Genomic DNA, 25,977 nt, shown 5'->3' on the forward strand with positions numbered 1-25,977 from the left:
TAAGAATAACAATATCAGATAATATCAGGTAATATCAGATAACAAATGTGGTTTTTGGAATGCTGTCAAAAAAAGAGTAAAGCTGTCTCTGATTACTTTAACCCTTATTGAGATTTCTCTTGAGTAAATACCATTAGTATTATTTCACAAATTTATAATATAATAAGTAATCAGGGTTGTGTTTAGCTACAAGTGACAGAAAATCCAAAATAATAGTGGCTTAGACAAATTAGAATTTTGCTTCTCTCTCTTGTGAAGTTCTGGAGATCTTACGGTAGGTAGCTCCTTGAGCATCAGGATCACTAGCTGCTTTATCTTATTGTTCCATAAATCTCAGATTGCAGTTTCCATCTCATGGTCCAAGATGGCTACTCCAGTTCTAGCAGTCACACCTGCATTCTAGCTAGCAGGCAAGAGAAAAGGGAAGGAGGAAGATTGCCTTTCACCATCACCACCTTGACAAAGTTTTGTGCACCATTTCTCCTTATAGTCCATTGACCAGAACTTGAATGTATGGATTCATTTGGTTGCAAAGGAATATAGTCCTTTTTCTGAGTGGCTTTGTGCCCAACTAAATGCCATTAGAAATGGAAAGTCCTATTTCTATTCTAATGTTATAGAAGGGAAAGCAGATATTGAGCACAAATGACTGTTCCTGCCACAATTAGCATTCTTTCCCTAACAAAATAAAAGCTTGAATTTATGTTCTTTAAAAGAAACTATCGTCTGTAGCACAGTGCTGAGTACGTGGCAGGTCACTATGCTTGGTAAATTTTTTTTAATGAATGGTATGAAGTCAATAAATACTTGTTGACTGGCTCCTTTTCTCTGGAGATGTCACTGTTAGGATTAGTGAAATGCCATAAAAAGTGAAATGAACATAGTTGGAGAGAAAAAATGATTGATGATTCATTGTTATGGCAAGAAACATTTAACTTGAGGAAGAGAAAGTAAATGTTAAATGAAACAACTATGCTGTCCCAGGCATGTGTGTGTACAAATTATTTTTTAATATAAAATAAGCACAATTAGAGTTTGTAGTATACCAGTTTTGATTTCCTGCCATTCTAACCTGTAGGCCTCTTGGTAAACAAGCACTTTAAATTATAGGATTTCCTCCCATTTTGCAAACATTTAATAATTAGAGGTAAGGCAGGTTAACTGTAATAGTTTTTATGCATTCAAGATGTGATTCTTCTTTGTCACAAATAATAATGTGATTTTTGGTTTTCTGCTGCAAAAGTAACTGCTTTGTTTGACATTTAATGAAGAAAGTAGGAGGCATTATGTTTGGAGAATCGTAAGATCTTAGCAGGAAACTCAGCTTTAAGTCTGAGCCTGACCTTAACCCATGACCAATGGAATCTAAGTGTGTTTATTTTTACAGTAGCCTTAATTTGGGGCTTGTAAGTTTGTTGGTTTGTTTTGTCATTCAATTTTGGGGATCCTGAAGCAGTATTTTAATTATAAGAGTTTAGCTATTTATAATTTTCATGGCCTGAAGATCAGCATGTTTTGTTTTGTCTTGGCTATCATGTTATCTTACTCTCAGAAACATGTGATCTTTGTGTCTAACAATGCACTTTAAAAAAAAAAAAACCTCTCATGCTGCAAGGCTGGAATTCTAAAAGAACAATTTCACTCATCTTTTCCCCTCTTTTTAAAAAAAATGTATGTTCTCATGGAGATGTTGCCTTGAATTAGACAAAGCACAAGCAGTTACTGCAAATGTTTTCTGTATAGTTCTGTTCATGTACATTAATTTCAATTTGTTTTTCACAGATTTTTTTCTTAGCTTTGTTGATACTTATATTTCATAATCACATTGACTTTGAATTAAGTTGCATTTAATTTTTATCACTCTGAGCTATGTCAAATCCTACTTTTTGATGAGTCCTTCCATATAGCAAGTTTGTTGAATGAATGAGAAACGAACAAGAAAAGAAAGCAAGAGGAGTTAGACTGTGTGTCAGCTTTATCTCAGTTTAATCATGCTCCCTTAAATGGAAACTTTTATATATATATACTTATTTCTTTTTTTCCTTTTTGCTGTGACAATTCCCATGTTTTTGCTAGGAAAAAGAGGAGTTACTGAAAACAGTAGTTAATATCAAAGTCATTAAGTCATTTATAATCAGCTTTGGAATACCTACAGATGTGTTTGTCTTCTCCAAAACACTCACACTACCCTGTTTTTGAAGCCAAACTCTTCCTGGCTCATTCTTATTGCAGTATTTGTGTGGTTGTAAACTAGAAACCTCAGATGCCCTGGGCCATTTATAGATGATCAAAGGTTGGCAATATCACATTTAGAATTATATAGTTATGCTAGACATGCACTTGTAATTTTTTTAACCCTTCCACTACGCTGTATGCTTTTTAAGGGCAAGAACTATGTATCTTCTTCAGTATATACCTGTTGCTTACCAAAAGAAAAGTCTAACACTGGCTGCTTCAAAGGAAGAAGAGGAGGCTAAGCAGGCAAGGCTCTCAGCCTTGGCCTTGCTTCAGTGAGAATCTCTCTTTTATATATCAGTAATTTGGGATCAGAATTCTTTTTTGGGAGTGGGGGGAACGTTCCTCTTCTTTAAAAAAGAAGTTTGAAAACGACTCTATTAGATAGATATCTTCAGTATCTTGTGACATTATCTAGTCTAGCCTCCTCATTTTACAGGACTGGAAACAGACCAAGATCATACAGCTATTCAGCGGCAGAGCTAGAATTAAAATCCCTCTGTTCTGACTGCTTGACCAATACTCTTTATAGTATACTGCAGCATATATGTTATCAGAACCTAGGTATATTCTAAGAATACTATTGATATGTAGTACCTGGTAATGGTAGTCATTCAGCAATTCATAATGTTTATTGCATTATGAATGAATGAATCGTAAAATGGTTTGTAGTTAATTACCCCCAAAGCCAGGTTCAAATAAAAACTGTCATTTTTTTATGATTGCGATGAAATGTTGGCATCCTAGGAACTCTGAATTTGGCTTGTTATAGGACTAAGCCAATTATTATGAGTAACAACTTGTTCTTTGTTAATCTTAGGATCACCTGCTGCTACCAGCTACCACCCATAACAAGACTACAAGACCAAAGATGTCAATTGTATTACCAGCAATAAACATAAATGGTAAGTTGAAATTTTGGTTTATGAATGACATGCAATTGCTTTGTTTAACCTAGATTCTCTGGATTAACTAAAAGACACAAAATGTTCAGTTGGTTAGTTATACGTCCATGCATTAATTCTGAAACATTTTCCCACTGTTTTCACAAAATATTATTTTTAAATTCCTGTGCTCTTTTAAAAAGTAAAGGATTTAATTTAAAGTTGCTTTTTAAATTACTATATTTTTAAAAGAAAAAAATCATTCTCTTTTATTTACAAAATTGGAAAAGTTAACATCTTTACTGATCTATACACTTGTTGTCTGGGGCCTTTTTCTGGTAATCCATGATGTATAAGAAGTCCCTGCTATGTTCTGAGAGTGAATTTGTAAGTTAGGTTGTTGGAACTCAAAGCAGTTTCCTGTATCACATAAATGGTGATATGAGTCCCAGACCAAACCTAAGAAGCCTATTTATATTTAATCCGTAATACTGATGAATTTGATATTGATAGTATTACTATTGCATTTTGTTCTCCCACTAGTTCTGGGTATTAGATAAAATACAAATAATACCATTAATACTTTGAGAGTATCCAAAGATGTTAAGGCATAGCGTACTTGCTTAGAGTCTAGGAGGAAAAATAAGACGAGCACGGAAATCACTGTATCCCAAAGAGAACGTCCCATAAGGAATAAAGAAAGTACTAAAGAAATTTAGTAAAGACAAGATTACTTCCAGCTGGGTTCTTCATGGAAAAAAGAAATCTCTCACTCCCAATACCAGCTGTGTGTCGTAAATGAGCACAGTGTATATTGTTGGCTGATTACTTCCTCTGACACATCATATTAGGCTCTAATGAAACTAGGAGAATTGGCTATCCTTCTCAAGTCCATTTATCTGGTGTAATAGAACTACTGGTAAATTTTCTGTCTAGTAATGGGAACCTTATAGTTTAATGAGTAAGACGAAAATGAAAAGCCCTTTAACCTGCAGTTGAACCAGTCCACATTCTGATTGATGATCATGATTAAGCCACCAAATACAGTTATAAAACAAAACACTGGGATTCTAGATAAACTCCAATAAAATTTAGTCTTAGAGAAAAAACATTAGATATTCATTGTACATATTAAGACCATAGAGGACTATAGAATTTCAGTTAGCTGTATATAGACAGCTTATTAGAAATGCTTAGGAGGCAACGTTATAGACACAAAATAAAACTTTTTTTTTAAAGCATAGAAGAATTATGACATTTTCTTAGTCTTACAAAGACAACAAATTTTTTTAAAAACAAACTATAACATTGAGACGAACTTATCTTCCTTCAATAAAGGCATACCTCTGAAGCTTTCATGGAGCAATCATATTACAACTTCAAATGGAACAGTATATTTCAAAGTGTACTATATTACACTCCAAAGAATATACTTAGGGAATATTATTAATCTTATTCCATAGGTACCTAGGTTTCTCTGCTTGAACCGTAATAGATTTAACTTCTGGTCAGCTTATGCTCAGAAGGGCTGTTGTCTAAGCTTCAACAAGGCAGAATTCACTTAATTTCGTTGTTCTGATCTCAGATTCTTATAAAATAAAACCAGGCATTCTCTTGCATAACACTGAGCTATCCGTTTGTATTAAGCCAAGAACAATAAGATGCTGTTTGATTCTGATTTTCTTGGCCAGGGGACTAATTTTTGAAAATGGCCTTTTCATGGATTTGAAAAATATAATAATTAAAGGATCATTTCCTTTTTAATCTGGTTTGGGTTTCTTTGTAAATAAGTTTTGTTTTCCTTTTTAGGATATAGTATACTATTAGAAAATTTAAGATTCAAATTCAGGAAATACTGATTGAGTATATACCATGTGTTCAGTCCTGTGCTGCATCCTCAGCCTCTTTTCTGAACCGTCTCTTCACCTTGTTGCTCTAACTGGGGCTACTTCTCAAATTAGAGCTTGATTTTTCTTCCCCACCTCATATACCTCTGAGCCTGCAGATGGGGTGGGTAGTATCTCTGCTCCCCACTACAACTTCCAAATGACCTCTCCTTTTTTCTTCGGTCTCCCTAACATCTTTCAAGTTTGTAACGCTCCTCCTACCCTTCTTTGTTGCTGTCTTCTATCCCACCTTCACTGATGACTCTCCACCACTGCTTTTGTCAGCTCTCTGTAAAACTTCAGCATCCACACAGGGGACTCATCCAGCACTCTGGCCTCTTTAGATCCAGTCATCTTTTATTTCTGCACGACCTCAGCTTCCCATCCACACGGTCATACTCTAGACCATATCATCATCTGTAATGGCACTCCATTTGAAATCTCCTCCTCAGGCATCCCCCTCTGACTCTTCCTTACTCTCCTACTGTAATACCCACACTCCAGCTGGGTATCTCTGGCCTCACAGATCTCCAGTCTTCTGACCCTACCGCTTTTTCCGTGTCCATTACATCCATCATGGCCATACACCCCTCCTTACCCAGCCTACATTCCATGTCCCGTACTATCACCACTCTCTTGCAAACCACCCTCCTGGCTCCTCGTTTCTTAGGTCCCACTTGCCTGTAAAAATCCCGCCCTAGTTAAACCCAGCTATCCTCTTTATGCCTGCTCTCAAGCAGCTGAAAATTGCTACAAAATACCATCCAGTCAGGACAAGTAGATTCACTTCAAATTTATGACCGTGAATTCCAAAGGGGCATTCAGTACTGCATGTCAGGAATAAAGACGCAGACGCAGATGTAGAGAATGGACTTGAGGACACGGGGAGGGGGAAGGGTAAGCTGGGACGAAGTGAGAGAGTGGCAGTGACATATGTACACTACCAAATGTAAAATAGCTAGCTAGTGGGAAGCTGCTGCGTAGCACAGGGAGATCAGCTCAATGCTCTGTGACCACCTAGAGGGGTGGGATAGGGAGGGTGGGAGGGAGACACAAAAGGGAGGAGATATGGAGATATATGTATATGTATAGCTGATTCACTTTGTTATAAAGCAGAAACTAACACACCATTGTAAAGCAATTATACTCCAATAAAGATGTTAAAAAAAAACTACCTCTTGTCATTGCTAGTAAATTCACTTGCCTTCCGTCTGAAACAAGAATTTCTCACCTTCTCTTCTCAAATCTCCAACATCCCCTCTCCTCACCCCCTCAGCTGATGAACTCACCCAAATGCTACATTGAGAACATAGATGTAACTGTATAAGAGCTACTTTATCTTTCTGCTACCAGCTGCATCTACACCCACAAACTCTGCCTTCTTATTTCACTGGGAGAAAAGTGTCTTCCATGGAGTTTAAATCCCAACTTTGCTACTTATTGGATAAGTATAGTTGGGCAAGTTAATTAACTTTTCTGTACTTGGCTTCCTGTAAAAGGAGATATTACTAATACCTTCCTCTTAGATTTGTGTGTGAATTAAATGAGCAAAAATGCTTTAAATAGTGCCTAGCTGTTAGGTTAGTCACTGTTACCACCTTTGTCATTGTCATCATCATCACCCTTATCTAAGGTGACTCCTTCCTTTTGGATTGTGCATTCCAGTCCTTCTCACAGTTTCAAAGACTTTGCTCCCGCATTTTTAGTCTTTCTATCCTGAATGATCAGTTTCTTCGCTACTGGATCATCCCCATCAACGTACAAAATGTCTTAATATTCCTTTTGGTGTAGGGAGACTCTCTTAACTCCACGTTCTGTTTCTCTGCTACCCTTCATAGCAAAGCTCTTGAAAGAGTTACCTGCACTCATTGCCTCCATTTGCTTATCTCCCATTCTCTCCTCTGCCCACTCTTACCTAGCTTTTGCCCCTACTGAAATGCTCTCGCAAAAGGGTCACCAATGACCAATATCTTGCCAAAGCCAAAGGTCATGTCTTCATTCTCATCTTACCTGACCTCTTAACAGTATTTGACATGGTTGACTATTCCCTCTTGTTTTCAGTCCTCCAATTTTTATTTTTAAAAACTTCAAATCTACAGAAAAGTTGAAAGATGAGTACAGTGAGTATATGGAGAACCTTTACCGAGATTTCACCAATTGTTGACATTTTTCCACATTTGCTTCATTTTTATCTCTTTATCTGTTTACACTCACATGTGTTTTTTTCTGAACCATTTGAGAGTTAGTTGCAGACATTTTAACACTTCACCCGTAAATACTTGAATATGCATCTCCTAAAAAAAGGATGTTCTCCTATGTAAGCACAATAAAATGACCACACCAAAGTTTAACACTGATAAAATAGAGTTTAATATAGAATCCATATTCAAATTTCCACATTTGCCCCCAAATATTCTTTATAGCTTTTCGGGGGAGGGATTCAGAATCCAGTCCAAGGTCATACATGGCATCTACTTGTCACACCTCTTTAGTCTCCTTTCATCTAGAACAGCTCTTCTGCCCTTTTTAGACTTGTTTTGCATGACATATACATTTTTTTAGAAATCAGATTTATTGAGGTATAATGTACACACAATAAAAATCACCAATTTTATGTGTACAGTTTAATGAGTTTGGACAAATGGAAACAGTTGTGAAACCACCACTTCAATCATGATATCAACATTTTCACTACTTCAGAAAGCTTCTTTGTGCCCCTTCGCAGTCAGTCACCTCAAGTTCATTTTTGATATTCCCTCTTTTGAAACACTTTATTTTGTAGGCTTTTATGATACCACAGCTTGTCTAGTTTTCCTCCTGTATCTCCTTCTCGGTCAGCTTAGCCAGCTCCTCCTCTGTGAGGACAGAAATGTTGTTTCTTATGTTTGCACTTATGACCGTAACCTCAGCACCTAGAGCAGTGTCTGGCACAGGAAACACTGCAGGATGTTCATCTCTGTTACTTTATGTAATGCTCAGCTGCCAGCTAAGTATCATCTTCATTTTATAGATGAAGATGTTAAAGCTCATGGAAGTAAGTCATACCATTTATTCAACCACTACATAATGGAGAGCCAGGATCTAAATACATTGTATAAAATATATTTTGATCAGTCATTATATTGTTAATGAAATCAATATTAGAGATGAATGTGTACAAATATTAAAAATATTTGGACTCCAGAATTTCAGATAGACTTTTATACCACTTTGTCCCTGTGGTATAAAGGTTAAGCGCATTTATTGAGGGCAGTATAATTCAATGTAATATAATGTTTTGGATTTGATAGGCACATGTTTGTTGAATGACAGAATAAGCTAGGTAAATGTTATTTGGTCATTACTTTGTGGTCACTTGAAAGACTTTACTATTTTAACTCTTTGATTAAAAACAGTTGGCAAGCACAGTTTAGTCTAATCTTTTCAAATATAAAATAATTAAAATATGTACTAGGTTACCTTTCTACCACATTATTTTAAAAATTTGGAATTCACAGTAAAGAGTGAATTGAAATTATTAACCTCCTTTCAACAATTGTTCTACAAAGGAAAACACATGTGAAAAACTGAACTGTAGAACTGTCCAAGATTCAGAGATAGATTCCTTTGACTTATTAGGCGATGAATTTGACAAGCTGTAATACAATTATATCATTTATAATCTGAAGCGTATAAGTTACATGGGCTCAAAAACGTTTGAGCACCTGTTTATTTGAGCAAAGTCATTGTGAGGACATCCCTAGTATCAAAGCTTTTCATCCTGAGTAATATGAGGACTTGAGAGAGTTGAATAAAATATATTTTCTGCCATTTCTGAATTCAAAAGTTACACGTAACTTGGAAAGAAAAAATGAGTTGTGTGTTTGATCCCTCTCTCTGACTTAAGTGGAGCCTGCAGAATTTTGGAGAGGGTGTAGAGGACATAAAGTCATATTTTATTGAGCAACTGGATTTTGTAGTATCCTGGATAGGGATATTTGGGAAGAGGAATTTGATTTTCCAATTTTAGCAAAGTAAATTAGATTTCCAGGTCAATGGCTGGCCTTAAACTATAATGTATAATGATTCTACTTTGTGGTTTTGGGCTGTGGAAAAAAGTCTATATAAAGAAATAGCTAAAGAGAGTAGGATATGGGTGTGAAATTAATGCCATTTAGAAAATACTAGTCACATCATTCTGTGTTCTCCATGCCATATTTAATTTTTGTAGTTTATTACTCTTCATTTTGAATTCTCTTTATTATTTAATTTCCTTTGTCTCATAAGAGAGTTGAAAACAGGTTACTGAAGCTGTAAGAAAGAAAGTCTTTCTTTAAGGAAGTCTTCACATCGAAGATTATTGAAGTAAAATGAAATTCTAGGTATACTTTTAAAAAGCTTTTAAAAAATGATTGCAGATGGATGGCAGAGCAGTTGGTGATGAATTAAAAGATATTGCTATTTTTTTGAAAAGGGTTCTGGAAGGTCTCCTTGTACCGTAGGTCAACATTTCCTGCTTTTAAATTATTTCCACTCATAGTAAATCTGCTCATTTCCTTTCTTTCACTCTTTTTTTCTTTTTTGATTCTTTTTTTAAAAATTAATTAATTTACGGTTACGTTTCGTCTTTGTTGCTGTGCGCAGGCTTTCTCTAGTTGCGGTGAGTGGGGGCTACTCTTCACTGAGGTGCGTGGGCTCCTCATTGTCGTGGCTTCTCTTGTTGCAGGGCACGGGCTCTAGGCATGTGGGCTTCAGTAGTTGTGGCACGCGGGCTCAGTAGTTGTGGCTTATGGGCTCTAGAGCACAGGCTCAGTAGCGGCGCACGGGCTTAGTTGCTCCGCGGCATGTGGGATCTTCCCGGACCAGGGCTCAAACCCGTGTCCCCTGCACTGGCAGGTGGATTCTTAACCACTGCGCCACCAGGGGTGTCCCCACCTTTCTTTCACTCTTGATAAGTAATTCAACAAAATAGAACATAGAAGAAAGAAGAATTTTTTTAATGGTAGCTACTTGGTAGACATCTTTTATGAGGGAATGAACACAGCCATTAGCAGATACGTTTCACAGTCTGACCAATGCTTTTGTTGATTTGGTTTTACTGTTCTCCTTCCCTCTGTATGCCATGTAGCTAAGTTAATGTTGTAGGTGAGTAATAAAAATAAAACTGCAACTCTACTTCTACCCTACCATTATTTTTAAAATTTATTTTATTTATTTATTTATTTATTTTTACAACTTTATTGGAGTATAATTGCTTCACAATGGTGTGTTAATTTCTGCTTTGTAACAAAGTGAATCAGTTATACATATACATCTGTTCCCATATCCCTTCCCTCTTGCGTCTCCCTCCCTCCCACCCTCCCTATCCCACCCCTCCAGGCGGTCACAAAGCACGGATCTGATCTCCCTGTGCTGGCTGCTTCCCACTAGCTATCTATTTTACATTTAGTAGTGTATATATGTCCATGCCTCTCTCTCACTTTGTCACAGCTTACCCTTACCCCTCCCCATATCCTCAAGTCCATTCTCAAGTAGGTCTGTGTCTTTATTCCTGTTTTACCCCTAGGTTCTTCATGACATTTTTTTTTCTTAAATTCCATATATATGTGTTAGCATACAGTTACCCTGTCATTATTAAGGGTCTGAGTAGGTGAAGAAATGACTACAAAGCTAAGCTGTAATTATATTTAATCTCAAAATAATTTCCATGTAAAGAAAATCTAGGAGACGTCACTAACAATGAAACATCTTTTTAGTTGAAGAGGGTATAACAGAAGGGCAGGAAGCAAACCAACCAAATAAATGGATTGGTTTTAATAATGAGACTGTTGATACAACTGCTTTTGGTAATCACTTTCATAGAAGTGCTATCCCAAAGAAAGTATATTTGGAAACTGTCCTATTTTAGACTTGTTCTGCTCAAGCAGGCTGGTTGTCCAAGAGAGTTGTGCCTGAAAGTTGTGCCTTTTCTTCTTATATATTCATTTCTCCTTAAAGGCCTACAGGCTACTTATTTTTTTAGATATATTTACAATTTTGCATTTTCACTGCAGTTCATTCCATTTCAGTGTTATGTAATTGTATCTAATTGAGTAAATGGAGTCGTCTCTTGAAACCATGTTTCAATTTTTTAAAAATGCATTATCAAATTGTTCTCTCACTTCTGACTCACTATTAAAACCACTAGTAAAATTCCCATACTGAGAATTTCTACTAAGAAAAGGAGAAAAATCACACTATTCACCTGAAAAAAAAGAAGTTTTTTCTCTCAAAATATATACAGAGATCTGTTAATTATGTATTATACAGTAATACCTGACAAGTAAAATGATGAGCATTAAATAACATTTACTATACTATGATAAGCAATACCTTTGTAAAGACCTAACTTTACCTTTTGATCCACAGATTGAGTTGGCAGTTTTCTAGTGAGAAGACAGTCACCTAAGGGAGACAGAGTATGACTTCAATTGTCTTTAGAATTTGGGTAAATTTAGCTCAATTCCTTAGGTCCCTTTTTAGCTCATAGCATCCACTGATGCTAAGTTACCAAGTGGACCTAGACCAACAGTGATGACTTAGATCAGTTCTAAACCATAAACAATATGCTGATTGATTTTTTAAAAGAGAGATCAATTAGGTACTGGGTGGTTATAAATCTCAATGCCTATCAACAATTAGAGGAATATGATAGATGGTAAAATCTTGGTGACTAACATAATTTGGTACCTTTTTTCTAGCAGATTTTATGTCTATAAATTTCTAGCAGACTTTATGTCTCATTGGATATAAACTGTGTCACATTCTTATGCCTAGCTTCAAGGGAGGCTCAGAAATGTTTTAACTAGGTACATTGTGATCTGAAAAATATGTGGACTTCGCTTAGTATTGAAATAATGGATATTGTGGGCAAACTAGCATCTGCTGCTTGCTGCAGTGCTCCATCATGTGCTGTGTTGGGATTGAGCAAGGTGTCTAGGAGGATACAGTAAAGAGAGGATTCATGTTGAGGAGAGATGAGGAATAAGTGTTTATTACATGGGATACAGTTATATGATTTAGGTCATTAATGAGTTAAGGAAGTGACTTTAAGCTATCGAACTTTAAGAAAACACTATAAAAGCTCTATTAAGAGACTGCTGATCTGGCTGAGGTCTGTAAATAGAAAAAAAAAAAGAGGGTAGCTGAGCTAGGAAGAAGGGGAGGGTAAATTGAAGCTTCAGAGAAGATGAGCTAGGAGACATTGCAGCAATCTTGGGGTGAGGTCATTAAAGGCCTGGAATGGTAAGAAAAGAAAATGTCCACAGAAATTTAAAGGAAAAATCTACAGTGCTTGGCAACTGAAGGAGAGAGAAGTAAAAGCTGATTCCATGATCTTCAAATAGCTGTCCTATTGCTGTTTCTTGCCACCCTCATTTCCTCTGGTTGGCTTTATTTCCCTTTTACTTCTTGAAGTCATCAGGGTATCTGTTTTTAACTCCTTCCAAACCATTAGGTTATTCCTACTTAGTCTAGCCTCTTCTGAACCCTCTTCTACAAAGTAAATCTGAAAATAGATTTTTTTTTTTTTTTTTTTTTTTGCGGTACGCGGGCCTCTCAGTGTTGTGGCCTCTCCCGTTGTGGAGCACAGGCTCCGGACGCACAGGCTCAGCAGCCATGGCTCACGGGCCCAGCTGCTCCGTGGCATGTGGAATCTTCCTGGACTGGGGCACGAACCTGCGTCCCCTGCATCGGCAGGCAGGCTCTCAACCACTGCACCACCAGGGAAGCCCCTGAAAATAGATTTTTAAAATAGAAGAAAACCATGATTAATGGTATATCTGCCTTTATATACTTGGAATACTTATCACTTTGTGAAGAATGATTATTATTTTGATGATTTATTGGCAGTTATACACGTAACTTTTTTCCATGAGTAGTTTGTCTTTTTTGTATGTAATTTACTAATCAATCATTTAATCTATTGGAGCTTTCACAAGACTTCAGAGGTTTAAATTAGACCAGTTTGCACTGCATCTTCTAGGATATTAGGACTTCCTTGACCCAAAGGAGCTTATTGCCAAGCCCACTGTACCTAACTGACCTTCAGAGTCCCGTTAGCTTCAGTGAGATCACTTTCACTCTTTCTCCCTTGTGGCAAAAATCTGTTTCTACTCAAACAGATGGTTTAGCTTTCAACTAATAAAAACTACAGATCAGCATCTATTTAGCCAAAAAAATTGGTTTGAACCTCCTACTGACTGTCCACAATCTGAAATATTTCTTATTTACATATATTGAACTCAGAATGGATTTATCTTTGTACTAGAAAATTAAGAACCTTGTAAGTGTGTCAGAAGATTGAGCCGTTTCACATAATCTCAAGTTTCTGTTTTTCAGAAGACCTGCTTAACAAGCACAGGTCCAACTCCTCTGTGTATTCTCTTTTGCAGTGATACCAATTGGAAACACTAGGTATCATAACTTTCTATGGAGTGTTGCACCGTTCTTTTAGCATTTGCATGGTAAATTCTTTGATATTTAAGACATAAGCTGAGGACAGGGTGATTGGCCAGCATCATCTTAGGGATATACATGTCAAAGACATTGTAATTTTTGTTCACACTGGGAAATACTCCTCCTTTGGGGCTTTTGCAAATAAAGGTTAGAGAGTCTGAAGAAATCTGTATTTCATTTTTCTGAATCCAGATGTTGACATTGAAAATACGGATACAGATATTAGAGTTAATTAGAGAGAACTTTTGCTTTGGGGATCTTGAGTATGTCAGGCAAGAGTAGCCTTTGAACTCAACCAAATATCCATAGAGATATTTTCCTCCAGATTTATTACAGATTTTATAGAAACAAATGCATGCCTTAAACATAAGATTTAGATTAAATAATGAGACAGATGAACTATAAAATAGTTCGTTGCTAGGAGCAGAGTTGTTAGGAAGGCCATATAGATAGACTCTTTGAGGATATCTAAAGCCCATCTCTTTGTTCTCATTCTACTTACTATGTAGGACAGAACCTTGTGGGAAATGTGATCTACTTGGCATCACTACAGTATAGATTAGCACAAAGAAAGACACATTAATATTCATGTATTCAAGCCATAAAATATCAGGGTTTAAAAGGCTTTAGTGCAAAGTCATACATGCTGACTCCCTTCCAGTGTTTGGATTCCCTTTTGTAGCGCTTTGCTCAGTGGCCAACAAGTTTAGAAGCAGTCACCTCCTGGGATGAAGACTACCTGCTTTAAATAGCCCTGGAAGTTTGCGAATTGTTTCTTTTCTGTCTCTTCCTTACTCTACCCATAAATCTACGGGATTAAATATAAAATATTTCTTCTACATGACAGACCTTTAGCTATTTATACACTGTGTACCCTCTGAGTCTTCACAAACCAAGGCCTTCCAGTTTTCAGAAGCTATTCTTCTTGTGACCTGGGTTCAAGGTGCGTCAATTCTGGTCATTCTCCTCTGAATGGGCTCTGCTTTTCCCACTTCTTTTAAAGAGACTGTGAATTCTGAGCATAATGGAGTATCTCCAAATTCTATACAGACGGTCCCCCATTTACAAATGTGCGACTTCACGATTTTTTGACTTCAAGATGGTACAAAAGTGATATGCATTCAGTAGAAACCATACTTCAGATTTTGAATCTTGATTTTTCCCCAGGCTAGTGATATTGGTGATGTAATACTCTTGTGATGCTGGGCAGCAGCAGCTCCCAGCCAACCACGTGATCATGAGGGTAAACAACTGACACACAGCCATTCTGTACCCATACAGCCATTCTGTTTTTCACTTTCAGTACAGTAGTCAGTAAATTACATGAGATATTCAACACTTTATTATAAAATAGGCTTTGTGTCAGATGATTTTGCCCAACTGTAGGCTAATGTAAGTGTTGTAAGCACATTTCAGGTAAGCTAGTCTAAACTATGATGTTTAGTAGATTAAGTGTATTAAATGCATTTTTGACTTATATTTTCAATTTACAATGGGTTTATTGGAATGCAGCTCCATTGTAAGTTGAGGAAGATCTGTATAGTATATTTCTATTCGTGAAACCACAGTGTTTTTTTCCAGTTTCATCAGGCATTGTGCTTTCTGTCAAATATAGTTCATGACTCTTTTTCACATATATTACTACCAAGTTGTGTCTCCATTTTGCTTGCTGATTTTGATTTTTGGACTAAAGTTTAGGACTGTATTTTTATCCTGATTTAACATCTTTTGGATAGAGTTTTTTCTTAAATCCCCTACTCAGCAGACATTTAGGAAATGCTCTCCTAAAACCATAGAATAAGTTTGGGGCCCCTCCCCCACCTTATCTGCCCCAAATACTCTGAACTCCCTTATTTTTGTAACATTCATATCATTTGTAATCAGTTGTTCATTGTCTAACTTCCCTGCTAAATTGTAGTTTCCCTTAAGGTTAGGGACCTTGTTTGTTTTAATATTTTTTGTTATTCCTAATGCCTTAAAAAAATAAGTGCCTAACACATAGTAGGTGCTCAAATTTTTTTTTTGTCAAATTGAATTAAATATATAAAGCATCTATACAAGCCAGGCACTTGTATAGGGTATCCGAGAAAAATATATAATTAATTAAATAAATACACACACACACACACACACACACACACACACACACACACACAGTGATACTTGCTGAGTCTTGAAGGATAAGTAGGATTGGCCAAGTGGATGAGATATTCTCGGCAGAGGGAACAGTATAATAGTGATATCAGAAAAAGAAAAATACTTAGCCAACTTGGGAGATTGAAGTAGGATTAAAGAACACAGGAACTGAGGTGTAGAAGAAGCTAGAGAGGACGGCAGAAGCCAGTTTGTGAAGGCCTTGCATGACATGGTATAGAGTTTTGAATATCCTAACAGTATTAGGGAGCTACTAAAATTTTTTATGCAGTGGAGAGGCACAAATAGACTCATGTTTCAAATATTTCCCCTACAGCCATGGAAAGGATGAATTAGAGGGGCTGATGCTTTTACAGGGACAACAGTTAGGAAGTTATAATCATCTGGGTAAGAAGTAAATAAGTGATGAGTACTTCTTATAAAAAAAGGATGCCAGATAGATAGGTAGATAGACAGGTAGAACCTGCAAACCTAGCAGTCTGAAAAAACAAACGTTGATTATTGCACACAGTTTCTGAAGGTCAGGAATCTGGGAGCAGGGTGGTTCCGGCTCCAGGTCTCTCCTGAGGTTGCAGTCAAGCTGCTGGTGGAGATGAAGACTTGCCTGGGGCTGAAGGATCTGCTTCCGAGCTCACTCACTGTTGCTAGGAGGCTGCAGCTTCTCACTATGTGTCCCTCTCTCTGGGGCTTCCCTCCAAGTAAGTTATGTATGAGAGTCAGAAAGTGAGCAAGTGAGAGAGCTCCCAAGAGAGCAGTCAGTCTTTTAAACTTAATCATGGAAGTGACATGCCATCAGTTCTGCTGCATGCTGCTAGTTACATAGACTGACCCTGGTTCATTGTAGCAGGGAACTACGAAAGGGTGTGAATACCAGGAAGTGGGGATCATTGAGGAACATATTGAGGCTGCTTACCACACTGGCGTATGACAGTGTATAAAGAGTAAGTCTAGAACTCAGGAGTATTTTGATGGTTTACGGAGATAAGAGGACAAAATATTTCATATAGAAACTATCCTATTTAGTCATTCCTCCCAGCTTCCTACTACCTAGAGCAGGTAAAGGAAGCATTTGCTTGCCTGAAATGTAAGATAGGACCCCATTGTAAATGTTAAATAATGGTTACTTTGCAATAATTGCTTAGTTTTATACTATAAGATATAATAATCTTGTTCCATATTTGTTTTATAGTGTCATATAATTGCAGTTCAGATTTACAGGTATTCAGTGCATAGCACTATGCTAAGTAATGTACAAATTTCAAAAGAACGCTAAGGTGTGATTTATGCCTTCAGAGAACTAATAATCTTTCTGGGAAGCAGGACATATGTAGATCATAGAGAATCTCAGAACTGAAAGAAAACTTAGTGACAGTTTAGCACAACAGCTTCATGATACAGGTAAGAAAACAGGTTGAAGGAGGCAAATGGCTGATCCAACCCAGCTACTAATGGAGCTGTAACCATATTCTAGATCTTCAGATTCCCAGACACAGCACTTTAGTTAAATGTGAAAGGTAATTTATTTATACCACCGAGGGCATTCTTTGAGAACATAAACCATTTTTATATTCGAAGCAAAATGACTTAGTATTTGACATGGAAGAGATGAGACATAAATATCTTAGAAAACATTTTTATCTTCTCTTAAAAGACCAATTCACTTTGTCACTGATTACTATATGACTTTGAGCTAAATTATAATACATTAGTAAACCTAGAGAAAATAATTAGCAGTGTCACATACCTTGCCATTTATTGAAGCAGGGACCACCCCAATTGACAGTGAGATGTTTACGTAAATTTTCCCATATTAAAATGATAATATCAAGGGTTAAATAAATAAAGTAAGAATTATGGTATAAATCATGAGTAAAAATAGTATGTAAGTATGAGCTAAACTGTTAGAATAATGAGAGGGTAAAAATAAATAAAATTAAGCATTTATAAGATTTATTCAGCATATAACACAGCTTAAAATATTTTGGAATTTTTTTTCCCAAACAAAATGCTTTTTGACATAGATTTTCCTGTGCTACTAAATAGTTTAAATTGCAAATTCAGGTTTAGTTCCTCCCTTTTTTTGAGTACCCACCATGTATATTAAGCATATTTGTAGGTTCTTTAACATACATAGTTGCATCTGGTCCTCACACAGTCTCCATGGTATAATTTTATCCCTATTTTACAGCTGAAATGGCTGAGAAATTAAGAGAACCATAACTGAACTTTCTGAATAGTCCTTGCAGTATATTTCCTTTAGCCCAAGCACTGGCTCCTACTTCAACTAAGTGAAAACAGTAGAACTAAATGCCAGTTTATGTTACCATAATTTCAGAGTAACAGCTATTGTGTTTATGTTCCAGTCATCTATAAATATTTAGTATTAAGCACATAATTTGGTATGATGGCCAACAAAAAGATGAGGTATTTATGTTCATAATAAGATAGACATGCTCACAAACTAGTTCCCCCGAATTTCCATGATAAGCCAGAAAGACTTTTTCACCAGTATACTGAAATGTGAAGAAACAAATTGAGAAACTGTAAGTTCCAGCTTTCTTGGCATCATACATTTACCTAATTAAAGCACTTTTTAAATAAATTCATTCCATCCAAATTTAGCAAACATTGATTTCAAAGTTTGCTTGTTTTTTCCATGGTGTTTAAACATACAAAAGCCTTGTTTTACATTTTCTAGTAAGTAAGTGTTAGTCATTTCCCTAACCTAGTCTGTCCCAGACCAACAGATCAGTTCTACATTCAAAATAAAACATGTCATTTAATAGTAAAAATAAACAGTCTGTCTGCTCACTAATGAATTTACTGTCTACATTTCTATAGATGTGGCCATGTATCTTCCCAGGAAAACAGGCTTATACTCAGATTAAGATAGTTAGAAAGTTTCTTTAGAAGAGCTAGGCTATGAACATAAAAAAATCTCCTGCCCCTTACTCTGAGTTTGGTTAATTGAGCTGTTCTCACACATTTTAGCAAATGTACTATCCTGTTGGTGCTTTCTTTTCCCTTTTATCCCAGGGAGCCTCATTCAGCATGCAGTTAATCAATAAGTACTACCTTTGTAAATAGCCAGTTCAATTCCACATTTATTAAGGCTAGACATTATCTTATGCGCTGAGAAATACTATTTAATATAAAAACTACACATAGGGACTTCCCTGGTGGTCCAGCAGTTAACACTCTGCGCTCCCAATGCAGGGGGCCCGGATTCTATCCCTGGTCAGGGAAATAAATCCCGCATGCTGCAACTACAGATCGCACACACCCGGCACAGCCAAATAAATAAATAAATAATTTAAAAAACCCCAAAAAACTACATACAGTGCCTGCCCCAGATAAACTCACAATAGAGTGTTTTTTTCCTTTCTTTTTTTTCTTTTCTTTGTTTGTTTGTTTTTTACTTTTTGTCATCATTTTTCTTAGTTTCAAGTAACAGAAATTAACTCTGGGTAACAAGCAGAATTTCTAGGAGAACCAGAGAATCAGACTTGGAGGTCCCTTAAACAAAAACAAAGCCCCAAATTACACCACAGAGCTGGTCATAGAGCATACCTTGCACCACTGAGATCACTGATTTCCTAACTCTGCTTCCAGAACCAGTGCCACAGCTGGCTCTTGATGCTACTAGATACTACTGCTTCCAGGGCCACCACCCTCTCCAGAAGAGTCTTCATAGCCGCAGCTTCTTTGCAGTCTGGAGCTGGTGCATCTTGTAGGCAATGTCTAGGTCACATGCCCACACCCTAGTTACAAGGAAGTCTGAGAAATAAAGTATCTGGTACCGTATTGAAAAGAACCTATGATTCTCCTTTCCTGTGGCTTTCTCCTTTAGTTCTCACACAGAACACTAACAACACTCCTGGTCACCAAATGTATGGGATTTTCCCCAACACCAGGTTAATTCTCCACAACACCAGCTGGGTGTCCTACAATTTAACTCAATTCTGACACTGTCTACTTGGAAATAGTGTCACCTCCCACAGGTTAAGGGATTGGTCCCACAAGGCTGCTTCCACCCCAGTTCAGCTGCCAACTGCAAGTAGTAGGCCCCCCAGGTTACCCACAACTTCTCTCCAACTGGGCTACAAATTAGAGGTTCCCACGACCCCCTTCTTGGGTTCAATTAACTTGCAAGGATGGCTCACAGAACTCAGAGAAACACTTATGTTTACCAGTTTGTTAAAGAATATGATAAAGGACACAAATGAACAGCCAAATGAAGAGATCCATAGGGTGAGGTCTAGGAGGGTCCTGAGCAAAGGAGCTTCTGTCCCCATGGAATTGGGATACATCACCCTCCCATTTCATGGATGTGTTCACCAACCTGGAAGCTTTCCAGACCCCATACTATTGGGATTTTTATGGAGGCTTCATGCAGAACATAGGCATGATTGATCATTAACTCTTTTCAGCCCTTTTCCCTTCTCAAGAGAATGGGGGGCAGGGCTGAAAATTCCAAACTTCTCATCATGGCTTGGTCTTTCCAGTGACCAGCCCTAATCCAGGAGCCATCCAGGAGCTAATCCAGAGTGGCCTCATTAGGACAAAAGACACTCCTGTCACCTAGTAAAAGGTTTCAGGAGTCTTGTGTCAGGAACCAAGGTCAAAGACCAAATATTAGAACAAAAGATGCTCTAGTGCTTTTATCACTTAAGAAATTCCAAGGGTTTCAGGAGCTCTGTGCCAGGAACCAGGGGCAGAGACCAATATATATTTTCTATTATCTCACAGGAACTTAAACTTATATAGTGGGAGGTAAGCTCTGCCTCATAAGATAGGAGATTCTCTAAACCTACAATGATAGTTAGATGCTAAATGAGCAAAAACTTCTATCAGCTACGTTTTGGATAATCAGAGAAGGTTAAACACAGGAGGTAAGAAGAAGGAAACAATAACCAAAGGAGAAATATAGTGAGTTTGACCTTACTTCATATCATTAAACTAAAAAACACCCCAAAAACTATTTTCCTAAACCATTTGATAAAACTCATTAAATGGAACTCTAGGTGATAACTGATATTCTCAGAAGTTAACAAGGTCCTAAAGAATGTAACTCCGCTTGAGGTCCATTATCTCTGTGCAGATACAGGAGCTATCATCTCTTTGGAAAGGGTTAGTCTCAGCATAATGCCCAGGAAAACAACCCACACTTAGAGCCAGAACTCTTAGTTCTCACCCTGCTCAGCCCTTAACCAGATGTTCAATTTAATGCCCTAATCTATAACATGAGAAGGTTGAGGTAGGTGATCTTTAAAGTTCTATAACTTCTACGTAATAGGCTAGTGACAACTAATGTCTTTGCTTAAATGGATTGTGTGTCTTAGAAGGTAAATAAATCATGAGCTTATTTTTTGAAGATGGTAAATTTCCATGACCTCACATAATTAAATCTTCAACTCCCATTTAGTTTTTAATTTAGTTATTTATTTTAAGACAATGCTATTTTCCCACACAGTACAGCTTAGGCATTCAAGTTGCAGCAGGGGAAGTACTCATTGAATTTGTCATCATTATTTTTGGCTTCTATTTTTATGAGAGCCTCTTTAGTTTCCTAGTTCCAATAATCTATTTCTCAAATAGATTTTAAGCCATAGCATACCTGATTTAACATTTGTGGATTAAGTTGCATTTATGATAATGAATTAGAATGTTATCATGTTCTTTCAAAAATAGTCTTGTCTCATTGTGAAATACAAGATTTTTCACGTTTATTATAAAGTGGCTTCTTCACATTTATTATAAATAAGGTGGAGGATTTTGTAAACATTCTGTGTCCACTGGTCAGCTATTTTTCTTTTTTGATTCAATTGATTCAGTGATAGAGATGGTAGCAAATTGTGTGTTTAAAATAAATAAAGTGAAGCAGCTGAGTAAATGCCAAATTGTTTTCCACCAAAAACCTTACCTTTTACGTTCCCACCAGTTGTGTACAAGGGTTCCATTTTCTCCACATTCTTGACAGCACTTATTGTTGTCTGTCTTTTGATTATAGCCATCCTAGTGGGTGTGAAATGGTATGTTAATTGTGGTTTTGATTTGCATTTTACCAGTGGCTAATAACGTTGATCATCTTTTCATGTGTTTATTGGCCATTTGTATATCTTCTTCAGAGAACTGTCTAATCAGATCATTTGCCCATTTTTAATTTGATTATTTGTCTCTTTATTATTGGGTTGTAAGTGTTCTTTATATATTCTAGGTACAAGTCTCAGTCCCTTATCAGATATATGATTTGCAAGGATTTTCACTCATTCTACGGGTTTGTCTTTTCACTTTCTTGAACAAGCCTTATTCTTAACTCTAGTTAAACTTTAGTTTCCTGAACTTTCTGCTAAATTTTTTAAATGTCTCAAGCAGAGTAACCTGAAACTCTGTGAAAGTAGAACTAGATTCTAATTTAAGACTGTAATAGAAAATAGTAATTGTTATGGGAACCAAAATTTTTTGTTTGTTTACCATGTACCAAGCATTGTGCTGAATGCTTTACAACCCTAAAATGTAGGTTTTCTTATTATTCCTGTTACATGGATGAAGAAACAGGCATGAAGAAGTTGAACTGCACAAAATCAATAAGCACTAATGCCAGTGCTTTAAAGCTGGAATGCCAGTGCAGGTTATTGTGTCTTTATATTCCACTGTCATGCTTTTAAAAACTATTATTTTACAACTTCATTTTTAATCCGATAACAATGCCTAGATTTTTCTCAGTTATGTTGGAACCCAGTCATTCACTTCTGCTCTTAGATTTCTGCCTCTTTGAAACTGGAATTTCTTAGTTTCTGACCAAATTTTTTCATTAATACAACCTTTGGATTTTTTTGGCTGTTCCCTGCAAATTAGCCCTTTTAAACTAATTCGAATATTAGTCAAAGTTTAAAAACTATTATAAAGGTAAACTTGCTATTACAAAGCAATTAAATGTGTATTTCAGACATTCTAAATGTCTTTTGGATTAGCCACTGTTAAAAAATTTAACTGATCTACATCTCCATTAAAATGTGTAAGTAGCTCAATGTATTAGTTATGTATGGTTGTGTAACAGATTATCCCCAAACTTAGTGGCTTAAAACATTTATTATTTCACACTTTCTGTGGGTCTGGAATATAGGGGTAGCTTAGTTGGGTGCCTCTAGTTTAACGTCTCTCATGAGGTTGCAGTCAATCTGGGGCTGGGCCGCAGTCTCATTCTTAAGGCTCAGCTTAGGGAGGATCCGTGTCCAAGTTCACTCACATGGTTGTTGGTAGGATTCACTTCCTTGTGAGCTGTTGGATTGAGAGCTTCATTTCTCACTGTCTGTTGGCCAGAGGCCTCCCGCAGTTACTTGCTACTTGAGCCTCTCTACAGAACAGCTCATAACACAGCATCTGACTTCTCTCAGAATGAGCAAATAAGAGAATGCTCAAGGTGGAAGCCACAGTCTCTTTGTAACCTAATCTCAGAGTTGATATCCCATCACTTTTACCATATTCTGCTTATTAGAAGGAAATCATTAAATACAGTCCACACTCAATAGGAAGGAGTACAAGGGGTGTGAATACCAGGGTGTGGGGCTCACTGGAGGTGATCTTAGAGGCTACCTATCACACTCAGTGAATCTGTTGTCCAATCGTGGAGTACCCCAAAGTCATGGTGTTCTTAGGTAGAACATTGACATATGTGATTCTGTCATGCAAACAAGTGATCATTTTATTTTCAGAAAATATATATTATCAGCAGGTCTCTCCATCCTAAAATATGTGTGTATATGTATGATGTTTTAAAGCATCTTAAATGTGCATATCCACTATTAATCCACTTTATCAAGAGATGACATTGAAGTTCTGAGACACAATTAGAAGAGAAATTTTTATGTGTAACTTCATTTTTTCCCTTGACTTAGAAAGATTGACATTATTCAGTTTTAGTAATGGAAAACTTTGGCCAATGTAAAGATGATTTTAATTTAACATGTTCAACATGCAAAAGAAGATTTTTCTTTCTCTTAAATCATGTATAAACGTCACTTCTAATTTAACAAAATAAGTAGTTCTGCATGGACTTGAAGCATTCATTTGTTCAACAGGCAGGGAGGGCTTATTGAGTTACTCCCATAACTCACTGTGAGTTACACCTGTAAATAGAGTCCATGTTCCTAACTTTGGCCTCCATAGCTCAGCTGATCTCTGTTCATCTCTCCAACTTCATTTCCTCTATCACCACCACCCCTTTCTTGTTCATTCTGCTCCATCACACAGTCCTTGCTCATCTTCAGCCTGACTGCTTGTTCATGCCTCAGGCCTTTCCATCTTTCTGGAAACCTCTTATCTCACATCATCACTTGGCTCACTCCTTCTCCTCATTTACTTCTCTGTTCCAGCATCATTACCATAAAGAGGCATTCGTTCACCACCCTTCACAATATCATAAGGACCATCAAAGGCCAGGGGCATGATAAAAGTGATACTGGAGAAAGATTAATCTCCTGACAGTGTACAAGATGACTTGTATGTACACAGAGGCTGGATTAGACATGGATGAGCAGAGGCTACAGTTAGGAACTTTCACACTCATTCAGCTGTGAATTGATAATGTTCTGACCTGAAAGGAAGGTTAGGATGATGTACTCGTAAGCAGAACACAAGACACTACAGAAGATGGCACGTAATCTGCCAAAACCACATTATTTTTTCTTGACCATTTAATTGACCTCAATTTTAAAGGATCCCATTCAACTTTTTGCATAAATTTTGCCCATTTTATTGCCTTTGTCTTGGAGACTTGTTCATGATGAATGCTTCCCTCATGAACACAAGTGTCATGTTGATGAAGGATACTGGGATCTCCATTCCATGGTTACTCCATGATCATATCTATTTAGCACAGGGGAAATATGTCTCTATGAACGTAAGTGGAAAACATCTGCTGTTAGCCTTTTGGTTTACCTATTATAAGGAATGAGCAGGGTGAGTCTTCCCTGAGCTGGCAATACAGTTATCTTTGTATGTTCGGTGAGATTACAAACCACTCTTCCTGTGTCTACACTTGAGAAGTCTCATGGATTTTTCAGAGTTCATGTCAAGTATTCAGTGCTACTGTGGTGATTTTGGCTATCTCCCCTTCCTGTCTCTATAGGCTACCAAAAGCCTAGGTATTCTTTTAGACAACTTTTGTTGTGCTAATTTTGGTTTCATGTTTTCTGGAATATATGTGAGGTTTTTCTTTATATATATATATATATTTTTTTTTTTTTTTCTTACCCATCTGTGCTGAGGATGTTTTGGAGATCACAGAGATATATTGTGGGTGAGTAGGTCAACCTGAAGAATCTTCCAGTCCTCTAAACTGATGAATTTGACAGTCTTATATTTAATTCAGTTGATCCTATCATGAAAATAAATGTCAAAGAATAGAGAGTTAGTGAATGCAGTTTTTAAAAAAGGAAGTTAGTGAAAACTTGATTGAGGCCAGCTTTTGTGCTAGGATTTCCCTGGCAGGTTCACAATCATCTGTGTGATTACCTGTGAGAATATGATGTCCATTATTATCATCATGTAGGGAAGTAAAGGTTTCTTTTTTAATACAGGCCACTATATTAGGGAGTAGCATAGATGCTAGTGTGAAAACAATACAATGGTAGAAGAGTCACCTGAAAACTATGTGAAACAATATATAGAGTGATAGTTGGAAACTAAGCACAGATTGAGCCAGTGGATAAGTGCTAGTGGCTAATTACTCACTAGCTAGTGTGGAGATAACACATGTTGCTCTATGAAGAAAAATTTTAATCAGGACACAGTAGTTGAAGCCACACACATGTCCTTTTAATGCCCCCGTACAAAGCAAAAGCTCCATCCACGCAAGTATGTCTGTTTCACATGAGGACTCCTTGGAATCTGAGCCCACCCTGGTGAGCCACCCAGTAGTGAGACCACCTTTGGCCTGGGTAAAGCTACACAAATGGCCTGTGAAAACCAGATCTTCCCTCTGGTTTGTAATGTCAATAGATTGTTGCTGCCTTCCTTCATACTCCTTTAACAGAGCCACTTCACAACCCAAAACCTGATAAAGAAAAGTTTGATAAAAATAAGAGGTGCCAAAGAAGCGCAGGAAATTCTTTATCAGGAATAAAACCCACTGAGGAAGTAGGGGCTCAGCTAGAGGAAGGAGTGAGTTCTTCAAAGTTCTGTTGCTCCTGAGACTCTTTTGGTTCCTAGTGGTATTGGCAGAGCTTTTGCTGGATGCACCACATACTTCCTGAAAGGCCTTTTAAGGAAAATATATGGCCAACACCCTCTATGTAACGGCCCATAACTCTCAGGAGTGTGAATTTTTTAATAGGAGTTAT

The 25,977-nt window shown here is 37.0% G+C and overlaps 1 protein-coding gene across 2 annotated transcripts in view; it reads left to right on the top strand.

Annotated features, from left to right (window-relative positions):
- Nucleotides 1-25,977, top strand: part of ATF6 (activating transcription factor 6) — a gene marked incomplete at both ends in the record, with an annotated part of 221,967 nt that overhangs the window by 171,285 nt on the left and 24,705 nt on the right. For both annotated transcript variants that reach the window (XM_079697746.1, XM_079697745.1), the window contains one exon: nucleotides 3,056-3,140. In XM_079697746.1, coding sequence (XP_079553872.1) covers nucleotides 3,056-3,140 — 85 coding nt within the window. The remainder of the gene's footprint in view (nucleotides 1-3,055; nucleotides 3,141-25,977) is intronic.

The sequence above is a fragment of the Hyperoodon ampullatus genome (genome assembly GCF_949752795.1).
Source record: "Hyperoodon ampullatus genome assembly, chromosome: 2".
Lineage (NCBI taxonomy): Eukaryota > Metazoa > Chordata > Mammalia > Artiodactyla > Ziphiidae > Hyperoodon > Hyperoodon ampullatus.